The sequence below is a fragment of the Neoarthrinium moseri genome (assembly GCF_022829205.1).
Source record: "Neoarthrinium moseri strain CBS 164.80 chromosome Unknown scaffold4_Wmoseri_CBS_16480, whole genome shotgun sequence".
NCBI lineage: Eukaryota > Fungi > Ascomycota > Sordariomycetes > Amphisphaeriales > Apiosporaceae > Neoarthrinium > Neoarthrinium moseri.
This window is the reverse complement of record NW_026055118.1, coordinates 554,741-571,802: the sequence shown is the minus strand read 5'-3', so window position 1 is coordinate 571,802 and position 17,062 is coordinate 554,741. Positions and strand designations below refer to the sequence as shown.

Genomic DNA, 17,062 nt, shown 5'->3' with positions numbered 1-17,062 from the left:
GTGGCAGGCGTGCGAAGAAGACAGGCCACCCCAGACGCCGGTGCTCGTCGAGCTTGTGTGATGAGCGAGGGGTTGTCTGTACGCCTTCATGGTATGCGCTGACCTCGGACATTGCCGACCCATCTCTGAGCAGTTCCAGGCAGACCCGACGCCCGCCTTCGCCTTGGGATTCCTCACGTGTGTTGGAGTTGAATGTTGACTCATTTCCATGCTGCCTGTAAGATGTGGTGTACTGGAGGCCGCGTCAGCGCAAGGGTCCCCCGTGCATGAGCTTCGCAAGCGGCACAAGCCCAAGAAGGTGGGGTGAAAGGTGCCTGGCGTCGTGGTTGGAGGGGCTGAGCCTGCACGTCAGTACAATTCGCATTCGGTCTACGAGCCGAGCTCGCCCAGCCCGTAGCCCTACGTAAAACCAGTGTCCCCCAGCTGCTCTCCATGGATCCTTCGCCGCTGCGACCGTCCCTAGCTGCGGGCCGTGGCCCATTGGCTGGCAGGGCTGGGAGCTTAGAGAGCTAGGCGTATCAATAGAACGATTGACAGCCCGCCGGGCTAGGCAGCCATTTGAAGGATTACTATGAATGCGAATGTCATCCGAAGGATTGCCTTACTATTCCCTCACCGTCGACTCCGACGACAACCCATCGCAATTCTCTCGAGTGCGCTGTGAATCGAGAATTCTAATTTCTTTCCCCGTAGATGACCATACAGTTGCTACCGGAAGTTAAACCTTGAAGATTTGCATCGCTCGCCCCCAGGATTGTCACGATGGAGCACCCTGATGCTCCACCTCCGCCGTACTCGGAAACAGATATCTACTCTACGCCGGGCAACACGCCATTGACAAGCAGTGGCTCCAACAACCATGCCGACAATGCGTCCATTGCTGCATCGTCCTCGCACAGCAACATCATCTACACCCCGCCGGACACGCCACGGGATTCGCATTACGACTTTGCCAGCACCGACGACGTCCAAACCACAGCATCTGCGCAAGTCTACTTTGACTCCCGACCCATATCGGGGCCACCAGGAAATACAGCAAACGTAGTTCATGAAATTAGAGTCTCCGATGACCCGTCGCCAGGGGATTTCCCATACCCAAACTGGGCATCTGCGCGGGATGTCACCCTAGGAGACTGGAGGACTTTTATCAACTACTTGATCCCTGACTATGCCGAGAAGACCAACGCTGCTATTATCGACCGCAAGCTTCAGGCCGAGGATGATGCGCGGTCCACCGCTTCCACGCGCGCTGCCACGGAGGCGCAACTCGACCAGCTCCGAACTTCCAGCCAGCGAAGGCGGTTTGAGGATACTGTGCGCGAGTGGAACGTAGGCTTCTTTGCTCCCAGAGGAGCAACGATCAAGCTCACCAGTGACTCCGCCGCCGAGCCAAAGGCTAGGATGCCCGGTGAGTGGAACAGCACATTCGATAGCAATGCCAGCCGAGATGCGCCTATGGCCGGCCAACAGCCTGAACAGCGAGGTGGGTGGCGTGGCCTGTTCGGCAACAGGTTCGGGATGAACATTCATGACCGCGGCTTGCAAGTAGGGCCGATCTCGATCGATGGGGATCGTGTGGCCATTGGCAATGCTTTTGAGGTTGACAGCCGAGGCGTCCGCTGGCATGGCCGGGACGTGAATGACAGCTTCCACGGTGGCCACGGCCGCGGTCACGGAAGAGAGTGCCACGACCATGGCCGCGGCCGTGGAGGCGGGCGACACGACATCCATGATCATCGCCACGGCGGACGGGGTGGTGGCAAGCATCGATCCAGATCGAGCAGCTGTAGCACGACCTCATCTTCCTCCTCCGACTCGACTGTCTCTTCCGTCGGCTCGCTGCCCGACTGGGACGATCTGCGGGATTCGCAGATCCCCGTGGCGAGGACGTCCGTTCAAGCCTGGCTGAGCCATCCTGACCAGCCTGTCAGCAAGGCCGACGTGAAGAGAGTGAGAGCCGAGATCAAGGCCGCCAAGTCCCTGCCGAAGCCCGCTGCCGGCATAACCAAAGTCGACAAGGAAGAGATCAAGGTGCTACTCGAACAGTTCAAGAGCCTCAAGAAGACGCAGAGGGCGACGCTCCGGGCCGCCAAGAAGGAGAGGAAGGCCGAGAGGAGGGCGCAGCGCAGAGCCAGGCGCAGCAGGAGCCGCGCGGAGCGGAAAGAGGGCCGGCGACAAAGGCGGGAGATGGGGCGTGCTGAAAGGGAAGGCGAGAGACAGCAACAGAACGGGGGTGATTTTCCTCAGTCATCGTTCGCGCCGTCGCATGGCCCCGTGCCGGTCCCTGGCATGCCCCATATTCCCCCCGTCCCCCCCATGCCGGTCATGGCACCCGTACCACCCGTTCCGCCGATGCCGGGCCACGGCCCAGACGCATTCTTCGGCCCTGGCCGTTCAGGGATGCCTGGGTTCTTCGGCGGGTTTGGCAACGGACGCGGCAGCCACTTTGGCCCCTTCAGCGGCTTCGGCTCCGGGCGACGCAACAAAAACGCCTACGCCGCCGCCTACGAGCAAGCCGTAGGTGCACCGGCGCGGGCTGACGCCGCGCGGACGCGCGAGGCCGCCCTAGAACAGGCGGCCAAGGCGAGGGAACAGGCGGCCCTGACACGCGAGCTCGCACTCGAGGAGGCCGCCAGGAAGCGGGAGGCGGCCTTTGCTCAGGCTGCCAGAGACAGGGAGGAGGCGGCCATGAAGCGCGAGGCCGCGCTGGCACAGGCGGCTAGAGCGAGGGAAGACGCAGCACGGAAGCGTGACATCGCCCTCGAGGAGGCTGCGAGGAAGCGGGAAGCAGCGCACGCCCAGGCACAGGAACAGGCCGCCCGCTCCCGCGGGGAGTCCAGCCGCCGTAGGGAGGGTGCCGCAGCCCTGAGGGCGGCCGCCTGGGCATCGGCTGCCGAGGTGCGGGCCGAGGCGTGGAAACACGCCAACGCGGCGCACGCCCGGGCATGGGGCGGCGAGCCGGCCGGGCCCTCTGGCTCCGGCACCGGCTCCGGTCAGGGGCAGCAGGCTCGGGAGACTCAACAGGGTTCGGCGGCCAAGTACCAGGCCGCGGAGCAGCTGGAGGCGCAGATCCACACCAAGCGGGTTACCCTGCAGGCGTTGCAGCAGGAGGTCCAGGCCGAGGGCATCGCGGCTGCGCAGGCCGGGCTGGGCGACGCCAAGAAGAGCGGGCCGAGCCAGGCGCAGCTGGACGCCGAGACGTTGGAGGGCGAGATCGACGCGCTAAGTGCGCAGGTCGAGCGGCTGAGGATCGAGGCGGATGGCGAGTTTGCCGCCGAGAGTGAGAGGGACTCTGCCAAGTATGCGTGAGGGTGTGTTGATAGCACTACTTGAGTGAGGTTGAGGACGGAAGGGAATAGGGGGCTTGCTACGATATGAGTGATGATCTACCAGCGTGATTTAAATACAGCCGTCAACCCAGGCGTTCCCGTCCATGCTCATGCTCATGCGTGTGTGGTATCTATGCATTTCTAATCGTCGTAGCTATCAAACCAAGCCAACGTATACGACGCCTTTGGTTCTGCACGAACTCTACACTCGTGCCCCTGAATTTCTTCTCCGTGTCCACATTGTCTATGCTCAGGCACAAGGACAAAATGACTTTCTAATGCAGCGTAATGAGTTTTTCCCCCCTCCCAACCATGACGCCGGTTTTTCATGCCATGACCAAATCCATAGTACAGCCCGCCCGCATGGCGTCCTACAGCCTGTTGTTCTCCTTGTCCAAGGCCCGCTCCCGCTCGACAACCAGCAGACGCTCGTGCCAGAGCTGAGCTGAGGCGGCCGCCTCTCTCCCGCGGGCGCCGTTGACGGCATCGCGGGGCCTGTCGTGCGCATGACACCCACCCTAGGGGTTCTTGGCGGCACCGCCAGCGCTGCTCTCGTCCTTCTCGACCAGGCCGGCGACGCCGAGGGCGCGGCCGACCTTGACCTTGCGCTTCTGCTCCTTGGGGCGGGCGGCGAGGTCCTGGCCCTGCTTGCCCTCGTCGCCGGCCTTGCCGACGTCGCCGACGGGCTCGCCCTCGTCCTCGGGCTCGGCGTCCGGGCCGGCCTGGCGGGCCTCCTGGATCTGGTCGCGGATGGCCGACAGGTCCAGCTTCATGCAGTAGGCGTCCTCGCCGTCGGCGTAGTACTTGGCCTCGGTCTTCTCGCGGTCGAAGCCCAGCGTCACGCTGTACAGGTGGATGGCGGCCTTGTTGCTGACGCGCACGTGCAGCGAGACGTAGTGGGCGCCAAAGGTCTCGACCATGGCGAGTTCTAGGACGGGCAGACACACATGTTAGCTTACTTTTTTTCTCTGTTCGTCGTGTTTCCTCCCAGGTTACACCCCCCCTCCAGCTTTCAGGGTTCAGGTTGCAAAGAAAAGAACAAGAAACGTACGACTCTGCCTCATCAGCTTCTCAGCAATGCCCAAGCGGCGGTGCGTCCGCATGACGGACAAGCTGGTGATGTGGCCGTGCTGGACGCCGTCGGTGGGCTCCTCCTCCATCTTGGCCAGGACATAGCCGACGATCTTGGGGTAGTCGTAGGGGGTCTTCTTGGGGCGGCTGACGTCGACGGCGACAAAGGACAGCTGGGGCCAGGACAGGGCGTGGTACAGGTAGTACTTCATGAAGTAGTTCTCGGGCAGGTTCTCGAGGTTGGCATGCTGGATCAGCGGGATGTCGCTGGAGCGGAGCAGGCGGATATCCATGGTGACGGCGGCGGCGGCGGCGGCGGCCCTTGTCGTCGTGTGGTCTGAGGCGCAAAGTCGCAAGCGGTAGCAGAGATGGAACTCGGGGGTTTGGGCGGGCGGACAGGCTTGAGCTGGGCTGGGGCTCGCTGGGCTGCTTTCGTTGGAGGTCGTCGTGACTGGTCTCCGACAGGTGCGGCTCAGAGATAATTGGAGCATGCCGCCAGGGCTCAAGCCACTGCACGCTTACGGTGGCCTGGGTGGGTGCGCGCTGGAGCTGTCGGACTGTAAAACCCCGAGAGAGTCAAAACCCCCACCAAAGCTCGCTCGGCTCCCGGGGGCTTCAGTGGTCCTCATGCCCGCTAGCCGGTGGCATTCCAGCCTCTCAGGCGTCCGTCCTGTCCCAGTCGCCCACTCGCCCAGTCACCTTCAGGGCTGTGGACATGCGACGCATGCATCCGATGCTGACCCAACGACCTCGGGAGCTTCCAAGGTTGCAGCTCAGGAACAGGGGACCGTCTGGGCCTGTGATCTACCGGTACCTGAATGAGCTCATGAATGCAAGCTTCACGGTACGCACCAAAGGAGGGCGAAAGTATCAATCAGCCGCCCGGTGCTGTGGGGTCGACTGTCGCCGGCGGGGCAAGTTGATCAGAGCTCCATCATGTCATTACCGCAATATCAAAGCTCTTTCTGAGGTCCCCTGTCGGCAGCTCGGTGTAAGAGTATCGTCGAACTGTTACAGGCGCATATCGGAAGCGCTTCGGGATTGGAGGAATTATGTGTGTTGTATAAATCGACTTGAAACCCGGCCTACACAGTATCCATCTTCATATAAGAACCAAATTCTCTCCTTTCCCACCCCTTGTGCTTCCAAACCGTACGCCAATTTGTGTATAGCCACTATAGCGACGGGTCCTCCAGAACCGGCGCTTCTCACTTACACATCACGGCACACACTCACCCCTCACACACAGCCGGCACAATGAGCCGCCTACTTGCTGGGAAGCTGGCTATAGTGACAGGTGCATCGCGAGGTATTATCCAGCCATGGCGTAACGTGAAGATGCCTGGCTGACATGGCGTAGGCATTGGCACGGCGATAGCCACGAAGCTAGGCTCATACGGCGCCAACTTGGTCCTGGCATACACATCGCCATCCTCCCAATCCCTGGCCGAGTCGCTTTCCCAGAAGCTGCAAGCCGAACACAAGATCAAGACCATCACAGTCAGCGCTGACCTCGGCACGCCACAAGGCCCGAGTCAACTGATCGCGGCGACCAAGGATGCGTTTGCCGGTCCGGACGGGAAGCTGCAGATTGACATCCTCGTCAACAACGCCGGCGTCGCTGCCAACAACCCGCTGACGAAAGTAACAGTGGACGACTTCGACTTCTCCTACAAGGTCAACGTGCTGGGCCCGCTGCTGCTGACCCAGGCCGCCGAGCCGTACCTGCCGCGGGACCGCTCCGGCCGCATCGTGAACCTGTCGTCCGTGTCGTCGTCGGCGGGCTTCATCGAGCAGTCCGTCTACGGCGGCACCAAGGCCGCGCTCGAGGCCATGACGCGCACCTGGGCCCGCGAGCTGAGCGAGCGCGCCACCGTCAACGCCGTCAACCCGGGCCCCGTGCTCGGCGAGATGTACGCCAAGAACACGGACGAGTTCAAGCGCGAGATCCGCGGCTGGATCGAGCACGCGCCCCTCATGCGCGCCCGCGAGGGTGTCGACGCCCCCGAGCTCGTCGAGGACGCAAAGACCAGCGGCGGCCGCCCCGGCTACGTCGACGAGGTCGCCGGCATCGTGGCCATGCTGTGCGGCCAGGACGCCGCCTGGTGTACGGGACAGGTCGTCTGTGCTAATGGCGGCATGATTATGCTCCATTAGAGGTGGGTAGTATTCGACCAGGGAGCTCGGTCCTGCTCGGCCACTTGCTACACCCCTCTTTGGGGCAAAGTGGACAGTCCTTCATAATAGCAGCACATATCTTTGGGGGTCCATCCTTGTAGATATACGTTGGGGGCTGGATGGTACCTCTTGCAGGTGGCATAGTACGTGTCTGGATCTGACAGACGACGTAAAGAGACGAGAGCGTGTTATCGAGTGCATAGGGGTAGGCGTAAGGCGAGCGAGCTATGTATTCGCCAAAGAATAGTATTCCATGATATGTGCTGTGGCGCAATGCACTCCTGCTACTTCTCAGTATTTTCGATACTGGTTACCTGTATGGAAATGTGGTAGCGCGTCGAAAAATTGGGCTCGGAGGATCTTCCGTTACATCATTGCTGTATATCCTCCACGACATCCTTCACCGTTGCTTAACAAGTTCTCCTAGTCACAAGCCAGGCCATGCTATGTTGCATGTACTCAAGCAATGGATACTCCGCTAATCAGATCCGGAAAGATTCATCTGCAAAATATCCCTGTACCTCCTAGCTTGAGACAAGCCACTCGGCATGGCATTATATCAGGAAAATTCGTGGCAACACTTCCCTCATCACCTGATGTCCTCTGGATCCAACTTGGTCCCACGAACCAGCGCATGGGTAATTATTCGTCTCATAGTAGCGTCCAAACTACGAGACTGTCTCGTGATACGCTACTCAAAATACCAGCTTAGCCGTAAATGGTACTGCAGGGTGCAAGGGTGAAGTAGCTAGACGATCTGTTGGTCGAGGCAACACTCCCTCAAGAACAAGGGCAGAGGGCTAGAATGACACCGGCCTGGGTATCGTGAGACGGCAAGGGACAGCGGTTTAGAGAGGGTCTCCGACGTGTCCTTAGTTGCTTTCGGAGTTGTGGCACCCAGCAGTCTACTACCAATACCAGACATATTACCACTTCTTGAACAATACAGTTGCAACGTTGCGTTCTTCGCATCACGCTACGTGTGCGCGACAGTGGGATGAGGAATGGATCACCGGAAGTTAGCGTCCTGGAAAATACAAGAGTTGTTACCGAGAACTTCGACCTACGTCAGTATACATTTCTATTACAAGGGGTCGCGGATTGGGCATGGTCAGCTACGAGAAACTTTTTGTATAAGTCACAACGTACAGGTGAGTACAATTAATTGAAGAGACACCACACGATGTTTCAACATACATAGGTATGGAATATTCCTAATTCTTCATCGCTATACTAGAGTGACTAGGTTCCCCTGGTTGTCATTGTTTAACAAGGGTCTGACTGTCGCATCTCCTCGTTGATGCCATATCTAGACATTGGCATGCGGTAGACATGCCCTCACGTATAACGTTACCTGTATGCGCAAATAAACTATGTAATGCCAATTGCCTTCGTTTCATCAGCTGATTATAGGTCGAACGGAAACAAGCCTATGGCCAAACTAGCCCAATCTATTTATAACCTTTAGTGGGCTCCTGAGTGACAAGCGTGGTCCTGATTACAGATTAAAATGTAACCACATTAGTATGCAATCGATTCCTTCGCTAATCCTTCACCGTTCTGTAGCAGTCTTTAGTGCCGAGGAAACTGGAGTCTACCAGCGGATCCCCTGTAATGATGTCAGTGCTCATTCGAGATTCGCCTGAAGTGCTGGAGAATGCAATGCTTGTCTGCGGCACGGCAGCACAATGGCTGGTCAGACCCTGGCAGTTCTGGGCACACAAGTGTACTAGTGCCCGCTAAGCCTCACAGCATCCTAGTCCGCGCGCTCATTCTCGGTTCCGTTAATTGCAAAAGGTCGACTATATTGGAAAACCCCAAGCCGTTCTCCCGCCCGAGTACTCCGACCAAATCCACGTTGTATTCCCTAAGGTGATACCAGCAGGCCCATCCTGGTCACTAGCGTAGCTTGAAGCTGAAGAGGGGTGATACGCAAGTTGTGTATTTAACCCACGTCACCGTCCAGCCTCAAGTTACTGTGGTGTCTGAGCCCCCTTATTCTCGACAAGCAACTCAGAATGCTTCCGAAGCTGGTGACCTCCATTTTGCTGGCCGCTACGCAAGTAGCTGGCTTGGTCAACCCCTCCAAGCGAGCCGACGGCGGCCGCAAGGTCTTTGCCCACTATATGGTCGGCCTGACCTCTGGGCAAGCCTCGTCACAATGGGAAAAGGACATCTCCGATGCCAAGAGCGCGGGTATCGATGGGTTCGCGCTGAACGTCGGGTCCGCAGACAGCTGGAACGGCGTGCAGCTGCTACTCGCATACGATGCGGCCAGCAGTGCCGGGTTCAGCCTCTTCCTGAGCTTCGACATGGCTGCCTCGTCGTGGACGACGGACCAGGTCAACAGCCTGATCAACCAGTTCAAGGGGAATGCGGCCCAGTTCAAGGTCAACAACCTCCCTCTTGTCAGTACCTTCGAGGGCCCTGACTGGGCGGGCAACTGGGCGACCGTTCGTTCAGCAACGGGCGGCATCTTCTTGGTCCCAGACTGGTCCAGTTTAGGACCCTCGGGTGTCGGGGCCAAGGCTTCACTGATTGACGGTGCTTGTAAGTCCACTTGACATTGCTCTGGCTAAGCTCCAAGGCGGCTACAAAAAATAATACGGAAGACGTTCGCTGACGAGTGTTCCACTCCAGTCAATTGGGGTGCGTGGCCGTACTCCAACTCAAAGACGCTCTCGACAGATGGAGATACTCAGTACAAGTCGGCATTGGGTAACAAGGCTTACATGATGGGAGTGAGCCCTTACTTTTACACTGGTATGGGACATCTCCTTCTACACCCCCAGCTAGAGTAGATGTTGACTTGGCGCAGACCTTCCTCAGTACAACAAGAACTGGTACTCCACCAGTGACACATTGTGGTTCAACCGTTGGACGCAGGCTCTGGATATCCTGCCAGATTACATCGAGATCATCACCTGTGAGTCAACGTCCTCCTGAGTGGTATCACCTATTTGCGTACCTCAAGTGCATTTGGCTAACGATGCACAGGGAACGACTACGGCGAGTCTAGCTACATCAACAACCCTGTTACCGCCCAAATTGTAAGCGGTGCCGAAGGATACGTCAACGGCTTCGATCATACGGCCTTCCGATTCGTCCTGCCTTACTTCATCGCCGCATACAAGGCTGGCAACACCGATGTAGCCCTCCCGTCCGAGGGCGCGATGGCATGGTACCGCACGACTTCTAAGTCGGTCTGCGGCGACGGAGGCACAGTCTGGGGCCAGGGAGGCAGCGCTTCGGCAGCAGACGGCACCGACGATGTGATCAGCGTCATCGCCTTATCCAACTCGCCCGGGGCCGACATCACAGTCAGCATCGGCGGTGCGAGTCAGACGGTCAAGGCAAGCAGCACCAAGGGCAAGGCGAGCTTCTACACAGTCAGCTTCGCCGGCAAGACCGGAGACGTTACTGTCACGGTTGGTGGAAAATCGACTACTGGGCCTGCAATTTCGGGATCGTGTCCGAGTTCGGGGCATGTTAACTTCAATGCTGTTTCTATTCAAATATAAACATTTCGTGTATATCAAAGAATAGAATGACATCTGATAAGATGGTATCACCATGAGACAAGTTTTAATGCAGACCTGAGCTGTTTTAAAGGAAGGCACTATTTCAAGTATTGCGTATCTACTCTGCAGGTCAGGGGCCTCAATGGAATGCCATTACTAGGTGCAGAAGCCAGCTAATCTATGCATTCGACCTCTTCGGGTTGAATCATATGTCCTAAGTCTGACCGATACGGGATTCTTTTCTTGTGTATGATATGGTCTTTTGGGGGGAGCAGCTTTGGCAGCTTTCGGTTGATCTGTTGAGAGTGATGAAATAGACCTTTAAGGTACCGAAAATAGAGTTTCTGGTGAGTCGGTAACCATCGCTTGCTAGGAAACTTTGTTTACTGCTGCGTTAGTATAAGGGAGCACATAGTTTCACCAGGATTTGGTGTAGAAACTGCACTTCGGAGATTCGATGAGTGAGAATACTTAAAGGAACTCAGCCTATGAGCTATTGTCTTTCAATTCTTTGTACTGACTTTTTCAAACTCTTGGGTGCTTCTGGAAGAGCGTCAGATCCACAACAATTCCTACACCTCCTTCTTGGCAGTCTGGACAGGCGATCATTAGTTCAAAGCCATAAGCATACATTTACGACTCTAATTATGGGTGCGGCACAATCCAGTACAGCCATAGGTAGCTCTAAGAAACCGGCAGCGCAAAAACCACCCGAGGATACACATATTCAAGGCCTCGGCGTACTTGAAGATCACCGATTTACACAGGTTGAGTGCCCAATCTGCTGGGAACAGAGCCCTCTGTGCAATACAGTCGACCCTTGTGGCCGACTTATGCATTATTACCATCCTGAGTGCCTCGACGCCTGGTGGAACCGTAGTAGCAATCCTACCCAGCATGATGCACGAAGGGGTAAATGCCCTACGTGTTTTAAGACAGCCGGCGTCATCTCGTTCGGCTGTCTGCATACTTGGAAGGGCGACCGGAAAGTCACACCTATGTATGTTAAGAATGTGTTGAAGCCGGCGTTCGGGGGTTGCGGGAGATGCAACGAGTTTCTTGCACAATGGAACACGAACCACTCACAGATGGTGGATATCTTTGAGAATGAACCATGGCTGAGAGCTCATCCGCTGAAACTTCGGACAAGGCTCGTCGCGGAAGAAAGGATCGAATACGATGCCTTGACGGAGAAATACAATGCAGGCTGCGGCCTCGAGTCGTTCCTGAGGGCTAAAGATGTCCCGAAAAACGACGATCTTATCTACGACGATGCACCTTTGTTCAGCAAAGCCGAGATTGCGTGGGTATTTGATCACCCCGAGGGGCTGCAACCACAGGCATGGATCGGAGCCTGTGTCTTGCTTCCAGTGACCTGGCGGCTGGCCAAGACCAGGAAGATACGGAATCAAGTGAAAGAGCTGGACTGGGCCGAGACGAGTCTCAAGTCCATGCTGCACAAGTACAGACAGAAAAAGTCAAAAGCGACATCCTGTGACAGAGAGACGAAGGAAGACACGATATGTAAAAAGAAACACCGACGGCGCTTGATAATCGATCATTACGACACCATGATCCAATTCGAACGGTTATGGTATTTGGTGAAGCGTCTCAACACCGAAATGCTGAGGGCACAGGACCTGCCAGAGCGACTCTGCCGCAGGCTAGCTGGAAATTGGGATCCGCATAAGGATGACTTCTGGAGGCTAAGAATGTTATTGGAGCGGGAAAAGTCTGCTGAGTTGGCAAAGAATATACCACAGCGGAGGAGTGACCTTGGCTTATGGTTTTGAATCTTGGTGGTGGAGGTATAAACGGGCGAGCCCTTCGAAAACGGGAGGTTCTAAAGATTGGAATGACGCCTGATGATGTGTAGTTTGGTCGTGTCGTCAGGGTCTCGTAGATAATATACAAATCAGAAGTTGCCTTCCTTGATTGTACCTGCGAAGCTCCCATTATTTGGTTTCATTTACACCAAGACAGATTTAAGTCGTTTGGTAGTCGATGCCTCCAGGACGCCAAACGCAGAGAGCAGCCATTCTTACCAGTAACACTACTGCTCAGGCTTGCGGTAAGTCGACCGTCTCATGTATGAATGCCCAGAAAGCCACCTTAATCAACCCGGGCCATTAGAGGACCCTACTATGTTTAAGCCATAGAACTAGTCCGTCACTGAGACGTCTATATTAGTTGACCGTTAGTCGAATAGGAGAGTTGTGGGTCTGGTTCAAAGCGTGCCTTGGCATTTCTACGTTGTCTCATGATAGGCCAGAGGAAACTACAAATAGACAAAGGAAAAAGTGGAACTATCTCTGGTAGAAATGAAGTCGGTTCTCTGAATTGTGCTGAATACGGCAGAAATGCATCTTCGTCTTCCATAGCAAGTTGAATGGATGCTGTGCGTTCCTGTTGATGCCTGCCATTGTCAGTTGCCACAATGCTGACCCATGAGACAGTGTATAGCCACGTTTGAGGGCTCAGCGTAGCATATGGCACTTTTATGGAGCAGTGACGCTAGAGTCAGAACACCGGATGGGTCTCAGGCCATTACTGAAAGCGGAACTACATGGGACGTTGAAATCCCATGGGGACCGACATGGGGAAGAGCGCATCGTCGCATCGCACTACAGTGATCTAAACGCCGAGCTCAACAAATCGGCGCCCCTAGGTCCGACGTGGCTTTTGGAGGATGGAGGATCAGACGTGCGAGGGGCGGGGGGTTTCGATGCTTGCAGAATCCAACCAGCCGTCCACCTGGCACCACGGCACCTACGGGCGGTGTCTGTCATCAGTGACTCCCCAGCCAACCAATTGCGTCACATTCTCAATCACGCCCGCTCGCCGTGAGACATGCAGTTCAACGCAAAAGTAGCGACTTGCAAGTACTGGATATTCGGCTCTGGTGTGCAAGTGACGGCAAGGGCGCAATGGAGACTAAGGGTGCCGAATGCCGTTCAGGACACCCCGTGCCAGCCCGCCAGCCTACCATTCATGGAGCAGCAGGGAATACTGAGTACGGCACAGCCAGTGAGGATGCCGCGCACTCGTCGGCTTCTTCCGCCGCGGTGGCCAGAACAGCCGTGCGGCCAGTTTGACGATGGTTTGCGAGGTGGCTGCCGTCCCCGTCGTGCCTGGATAAATCGGAACTGCTAGTTGCCACGCTAGCTCAAGCCTTCGTCATGTCATCTCCCGCTGTATAACTCAAAAGAAGAGAGAAAAGGGTCGAGGGGGCAGGAGGCCTTTTCCCTCTCCGTCGCCTCTTCAACGAGAATAAGAATTGCCCTTCTCTCACTTGTCCACTTGCCTGCTCGCCTGCCTACCTAGTTCCGACAGCTTATGCATAAGTACTTTAGTCGGCATCTACGATAATCCAGTCACTGCCTAGCGCTAAGGCACGCAGCTGCACGCATAATCCCATAGCTCACCCGGGGCACCCGTCTCTCTCTCTCGCTCTCCTACAGGCCCTGCTTTTACGGCGTACATATACTCTGCTCGACCTCCCCGGGCCAGATCAGATCTCCTCACCGACTTGCATCTTACGACCCAGGTGGAAATCTGCAACACCAGAAGGAGGAGAAATCGCTCAGCAGATCGGCTCGGCGGCACCTCCCAGTCATCCCCACCGAAATAGGGCTCACCACCGGAGCCAGGTTCACCCAAGTTGCGATAAACGCTTGCGTGCCGCGTTCCGACATCGAATTCCAGACGGATCCCCATATTCTACCGACCGTCCTAGCGCGCGGTTGGCTGCCAAGCCGGACCCCTGTGGGCCCTGGAGAACATCGAAATCCAAGCAACCCAAAGCCCCCAGCTCTTGGCGTGAAATTGGGTCTTCAGGTGAGCAGGCCTCCTTCGTCAATAGTCGATCTCTGCCACCCATTCGTCAGCTCGGGGCGCAGCCTGGCCAGGCGGCCCAGACAATCTTCATTCACAACAATTCCCTGCGGTTCTTTGTGTTGTTTTGTCTATTGTATCAAGACGGGGTCTAGGCTTTCAGGTTCAGGATATAAAGTGCCGTGGCGGTAGTTCTCCAAGGGTGGTCCTAGTGGATCAAGAGTCATTGCACCTCTCTCACACCGCGCTCACCACACTTCGCATCTTGCTTCACCTACGTCTCACATACTTATTCCCCGGAAACCCGCGCAGCTCCTATCCATTCCTGTCGAGTAGCCAAAGTTTCGGGCCGCGCAAGACATTTGTCCATCCTTTGAGTCTGTTCATTCTCCTGCCTGGCTTCCGTTGTGGAAACCTTGCGGACACTGCCCCGAGTAAGACGCGGAGCTTAACCGCTTCGGCCTCGCCTCGGCCTCGCCGTTGTTTTTCTTACAACACAATCATTTAAAATGTCACCTTTTCTCTTTGCCAAGGCTAAGAGGATAGACAGATCTCTCACATCTGACTCTATATCCACCATGTCTACATCTACAACTACGAGCAGTCGCCGCCCAGCGAGCCGGGACTACGATACTGGCTTTCCAGAGCTGCCACGCACGACGACATGGAGACATCCGGAAGCGAACACATCACCAGACGCCTGCATCAGTGCCGAGGACGTGGATCCAGCCAGAGCTCTGCATCGGCATCGTAAATCGTTTCTGCACCACAAGTACAAGCGGACGACCAGCCATGGCTTTATCACCACCGAGATGGAGCAAGAGTACCTCAACTCGAAAGAGGCTTTGGAAACCATTGACAGTGCCGTTGACCTGAACGATGGGAGGCCACTTTCTGCCGAGGACGAGGCCGCCAGGCCGTCAAAAGACGACTCTGATAGTATAGATCGCGCCGTCGCGTCTCTCAGAGGCAACAACGCCCCGGCGAGCCCTTCGTCCTCACAGTTCGACCACAAAGGCGATTCTCCACGGAGGCGAAGTGGTTTCTTCAGCAGGATACGAAATCATAAACCGTGATATGTGGAGTTAAACAAGACGAGACCTAGAAGAGATGGTAAACATGCAGCAGAAGGGGGCAACCCCTAAGGACTAGCATGCGTCCCTTATTTTTCGGATTCTGGCAAAGGAAAAGGGGGCTTCAGCGTGGAGTTTTGGTTTGTACCCGCCAGATTTTCTGGCCGGTTTCTAACGATTTGAATGAATTGAACCTCAAGAAAGGGCACGACGTCTGCCAATCTTTATCCACTGGTGGAATCACGAGAGCCACCCTTGCGGCTCTTCCCACTCGCTTACTTACCTAGAATTCACAAATTAATGACTATACTAAGCAGAACCTCCAGCATTGCTTGTCCTCCAAAGTGACCAGGTCGAAGACTATATAAGTTTCCTAGCAGTGGCCATTTACACAGGTATCTCTGTTGATCGCGGAGTTGAATGGTTTTCAATGGCTCTCAAGTCTATCGTATTTGATGAGTTCCTTGTCAAGCTGACAGCACACAATGTCGGGCTGATCGACTTGATCAAACTATGAGCCATCTGAAATGAGTTCAGTCCGACCTGCTAACTCTGACTGTTTTCTTACCGGGGCCGTACGGATACTCAATCGCTAGGTGCTCCGCACGATGGCAAACATATCAGCGACTGCCTGGTCCTGACTGACGGTACCGCGGTACTCCCTGGCACCAGCGCATCGACGGAATGGACTTCGAATGGACTTACCCGGGGTTCTCTTTGCCCCCTTGTAGTATCCCAATTGTCGAAGTTGGGAATGAGTGCCGTGTTGGAGGAAATGGGCCCCACTACGAGCAACGCTTGCCGGCCCAACTATTTGATGATCCTGTGCGGCCGATACTCTAAGAGGGCATAATTTGAATTATTGCTGCCCTATTCGGCCACCATACGGCGATCTCACAAGCTCGGATACCTCTGGTCAGTGGAATGATGCCCAAGCCAGCCAACACCACTGAGTACCTCCCTGGTTCTTAGTGCCGTACGATCCCGTCCAACGTACTGTCGTGGTGTTTCCACTTCAGACACTAAGAAGCTCTTAATGATCCTTCAGCAAGGATTTTCAATGCCAGCGATGAAAAGGTAAGTTAGGGGGAGACGGTCACTATTGAATGAACTCACCTCCAAAAATTGTGCACTTGCACGGGAGTTTACGGCTTTGACAGGCCTTCATCCGCAGGAGTTGGTTGGCTGGAGGATGAGACGATGATTGTAACGGTCAGCCGCCCGCCTAACGTTGGAATGTACTATGATAATTGGAGAACATTCTCAGCATCTCCACTTGCAGCACATAAGAAACCATCATTGGTCCCGACTAAAGAGTATGGGGAGATGGTTCTAATTAAGGAACTTATTTGCCAAGCATTCCCATTCGGAATGGGATTATACGGTAGTTACGGCGGTCACACAGCGTTGTCTCTATCAGGCCTGTGATGCGCCACAGTGTTACGAAACCATGATCTCTTGGCGCCAGCAGCGCAAGGATTTGTGGGAGATCTAGAGATTCTCAGATTCAGTTCGGCTGCAACCCAATGGCGCAGCAGTCGAGAACTCAGATCGACCACGCGTTCTTGCGGAGCTCGAGACACAGGCGAAACTCGACTGACGAATCACGGCCTTCCGTGAAGCGACGCCACAAGGCGATGAGGACCGGGGCGCCACGACGCCACAAACGGTGACGTCAAGCTGTAGGGAAGACGGCTCTTGGAGGGCAGGTGACGTAGATTGTGGCAGAACGGCTGCCCGGCCTGCCAGGCCGTGCTCAGAAATGCGATGGCCCTGATGGCCTCATTGGCGAGTGTCGCATGGTCCGGAGTTCGGCACGCACCCGGGAGAATGGCAAAGCCGCTACCGTTGACCAAGGTCTGGGAGCTGGTAGCCAGCACCCATGGCCCACCACAAGCCTGGAGAGTGAAATGAGATGCCGTTCGCGTCGGGGTTGAACGGGCTGGAACGGGCACAGCATGTGTTCCTGGGGCTCAGATTGCCCGCCAGACAACGGTCGGTACAGGGCGGCTTTACAGTAGATCATGGTTGACGGGCGACAAGGATGATTTGACGT

General features: G+C 55.9%; 6 protein-coding genes across 6 annotated transcripts; 5 read left to right on the top strand and 1 right to left on the bottom strand.

Annotated features, from left to right (window-relative positions):
- Nucleotides 1–762: 762 nt before the first annotated feature.
- JN550_001973 (uncharacterized protein) lies at nt 763–3,309 on the top strand (the record flags this gene model as incomplete). The annotated part of the gene is made up of 1 exon (XM_049313216.1): nt 763–3,309. One exon carries the CDS (start codon nt 763–765, stop codon nt 3,307–3,309), a length of 2,547 nt encoding a protein of 848 aa, XP_049176034.1.
- A 538-nt stretch (nt 3,310–3,847) lies between these two features.
- Nucleotides 3,848–4,693, bottom strand: JN550_001972 (uncharacterized protein; the record flags this gene model as incomplete). The annotated part of the gene is made up of 2 exons (XM_049313215.1): nt 3,848–4,257; nt 4,381–4,693. The coding sequence occupies 2 exons, from the start codon at nt 4,691–4,693 to the stop codon at nt 3,848–3,850; spliced, it is 723 nt and encodes a 240-aa protein (XP_049176033.1).
- A 964-nt stretch (nt 4,694–5,657) lies between these two features.
- Nucleotides 5,658–6,557, top strand: JN550_001971 (uncharacterized protein; the record flags this gene model as incomplete). Its single annotated transcript, XM_049313214.1, has 2 exons — nt 5,658–5,709; nt 5,761–6,557. 2 exons carry the CDS (start codon nt 5,658–5,660, stop codon nt 6,555–6,557), a joined length of 849 nt encoding a protein of 282 aa, XP_049176032.1.
- A 2,039-nt stretch (nt 6,558–8,596) lies between these two features.
- JN550_001970 (uncharacterized protein) lies at nt 8,597–10,099 on the top strand (the record flags this gene model as incomplete). The annotated part of the gene is made up of 4 exons (XM_049313212.1): nt 8,597–9,128; nt 9,219–9,341; nt 9,397–9,504; nt 9,576–10,099. The coding sequence occupies 4 exons, from the start codon at nt 8,597–8,599 to the stop codon at nt 10,097–10,099; spliced, it is 1,287 nt and encodes a 428-aa protein (XP_049176031.1).
- A 1,088-nt stretch (nt 10,100–11,187) lies between these two features.
- On the top strand, nt 11,188–11,892 carry JN550_001969 (uncharacterized protein; the record flags this gene model as incomplete). Its single annotated transcript, XM_049313211.1, has 1 exon — nt 11,188–11,892. The coding sequence occupies one exon, from the start codon at nt 11,188–11,190 to the stop codon at nt 11,890–11,892; it is 705 nt and encodes a 234-aa protein (XP_049176030.1).
- A 2,550-nt stretch (nt 11,893–14,442) lies between these two features.
- JN550_001968 (uncharacterized protein) lies at nt 14,443–15,009 on the top strand (the record flags this gene model as incomplete). The annotated part of the gene is made up of 1 exon (XM_049313210.1): nt 14,443–15,009. One exon carries the CDS (start codon nt 14,443–14,445, stop codon nt 15,007–15,009), a length of 567 nt encoding a protein of 188 aa, XP_049176029.1.
- Nucleotides 15,010–17,062: the final 2,053 nt, after the last annotated feature.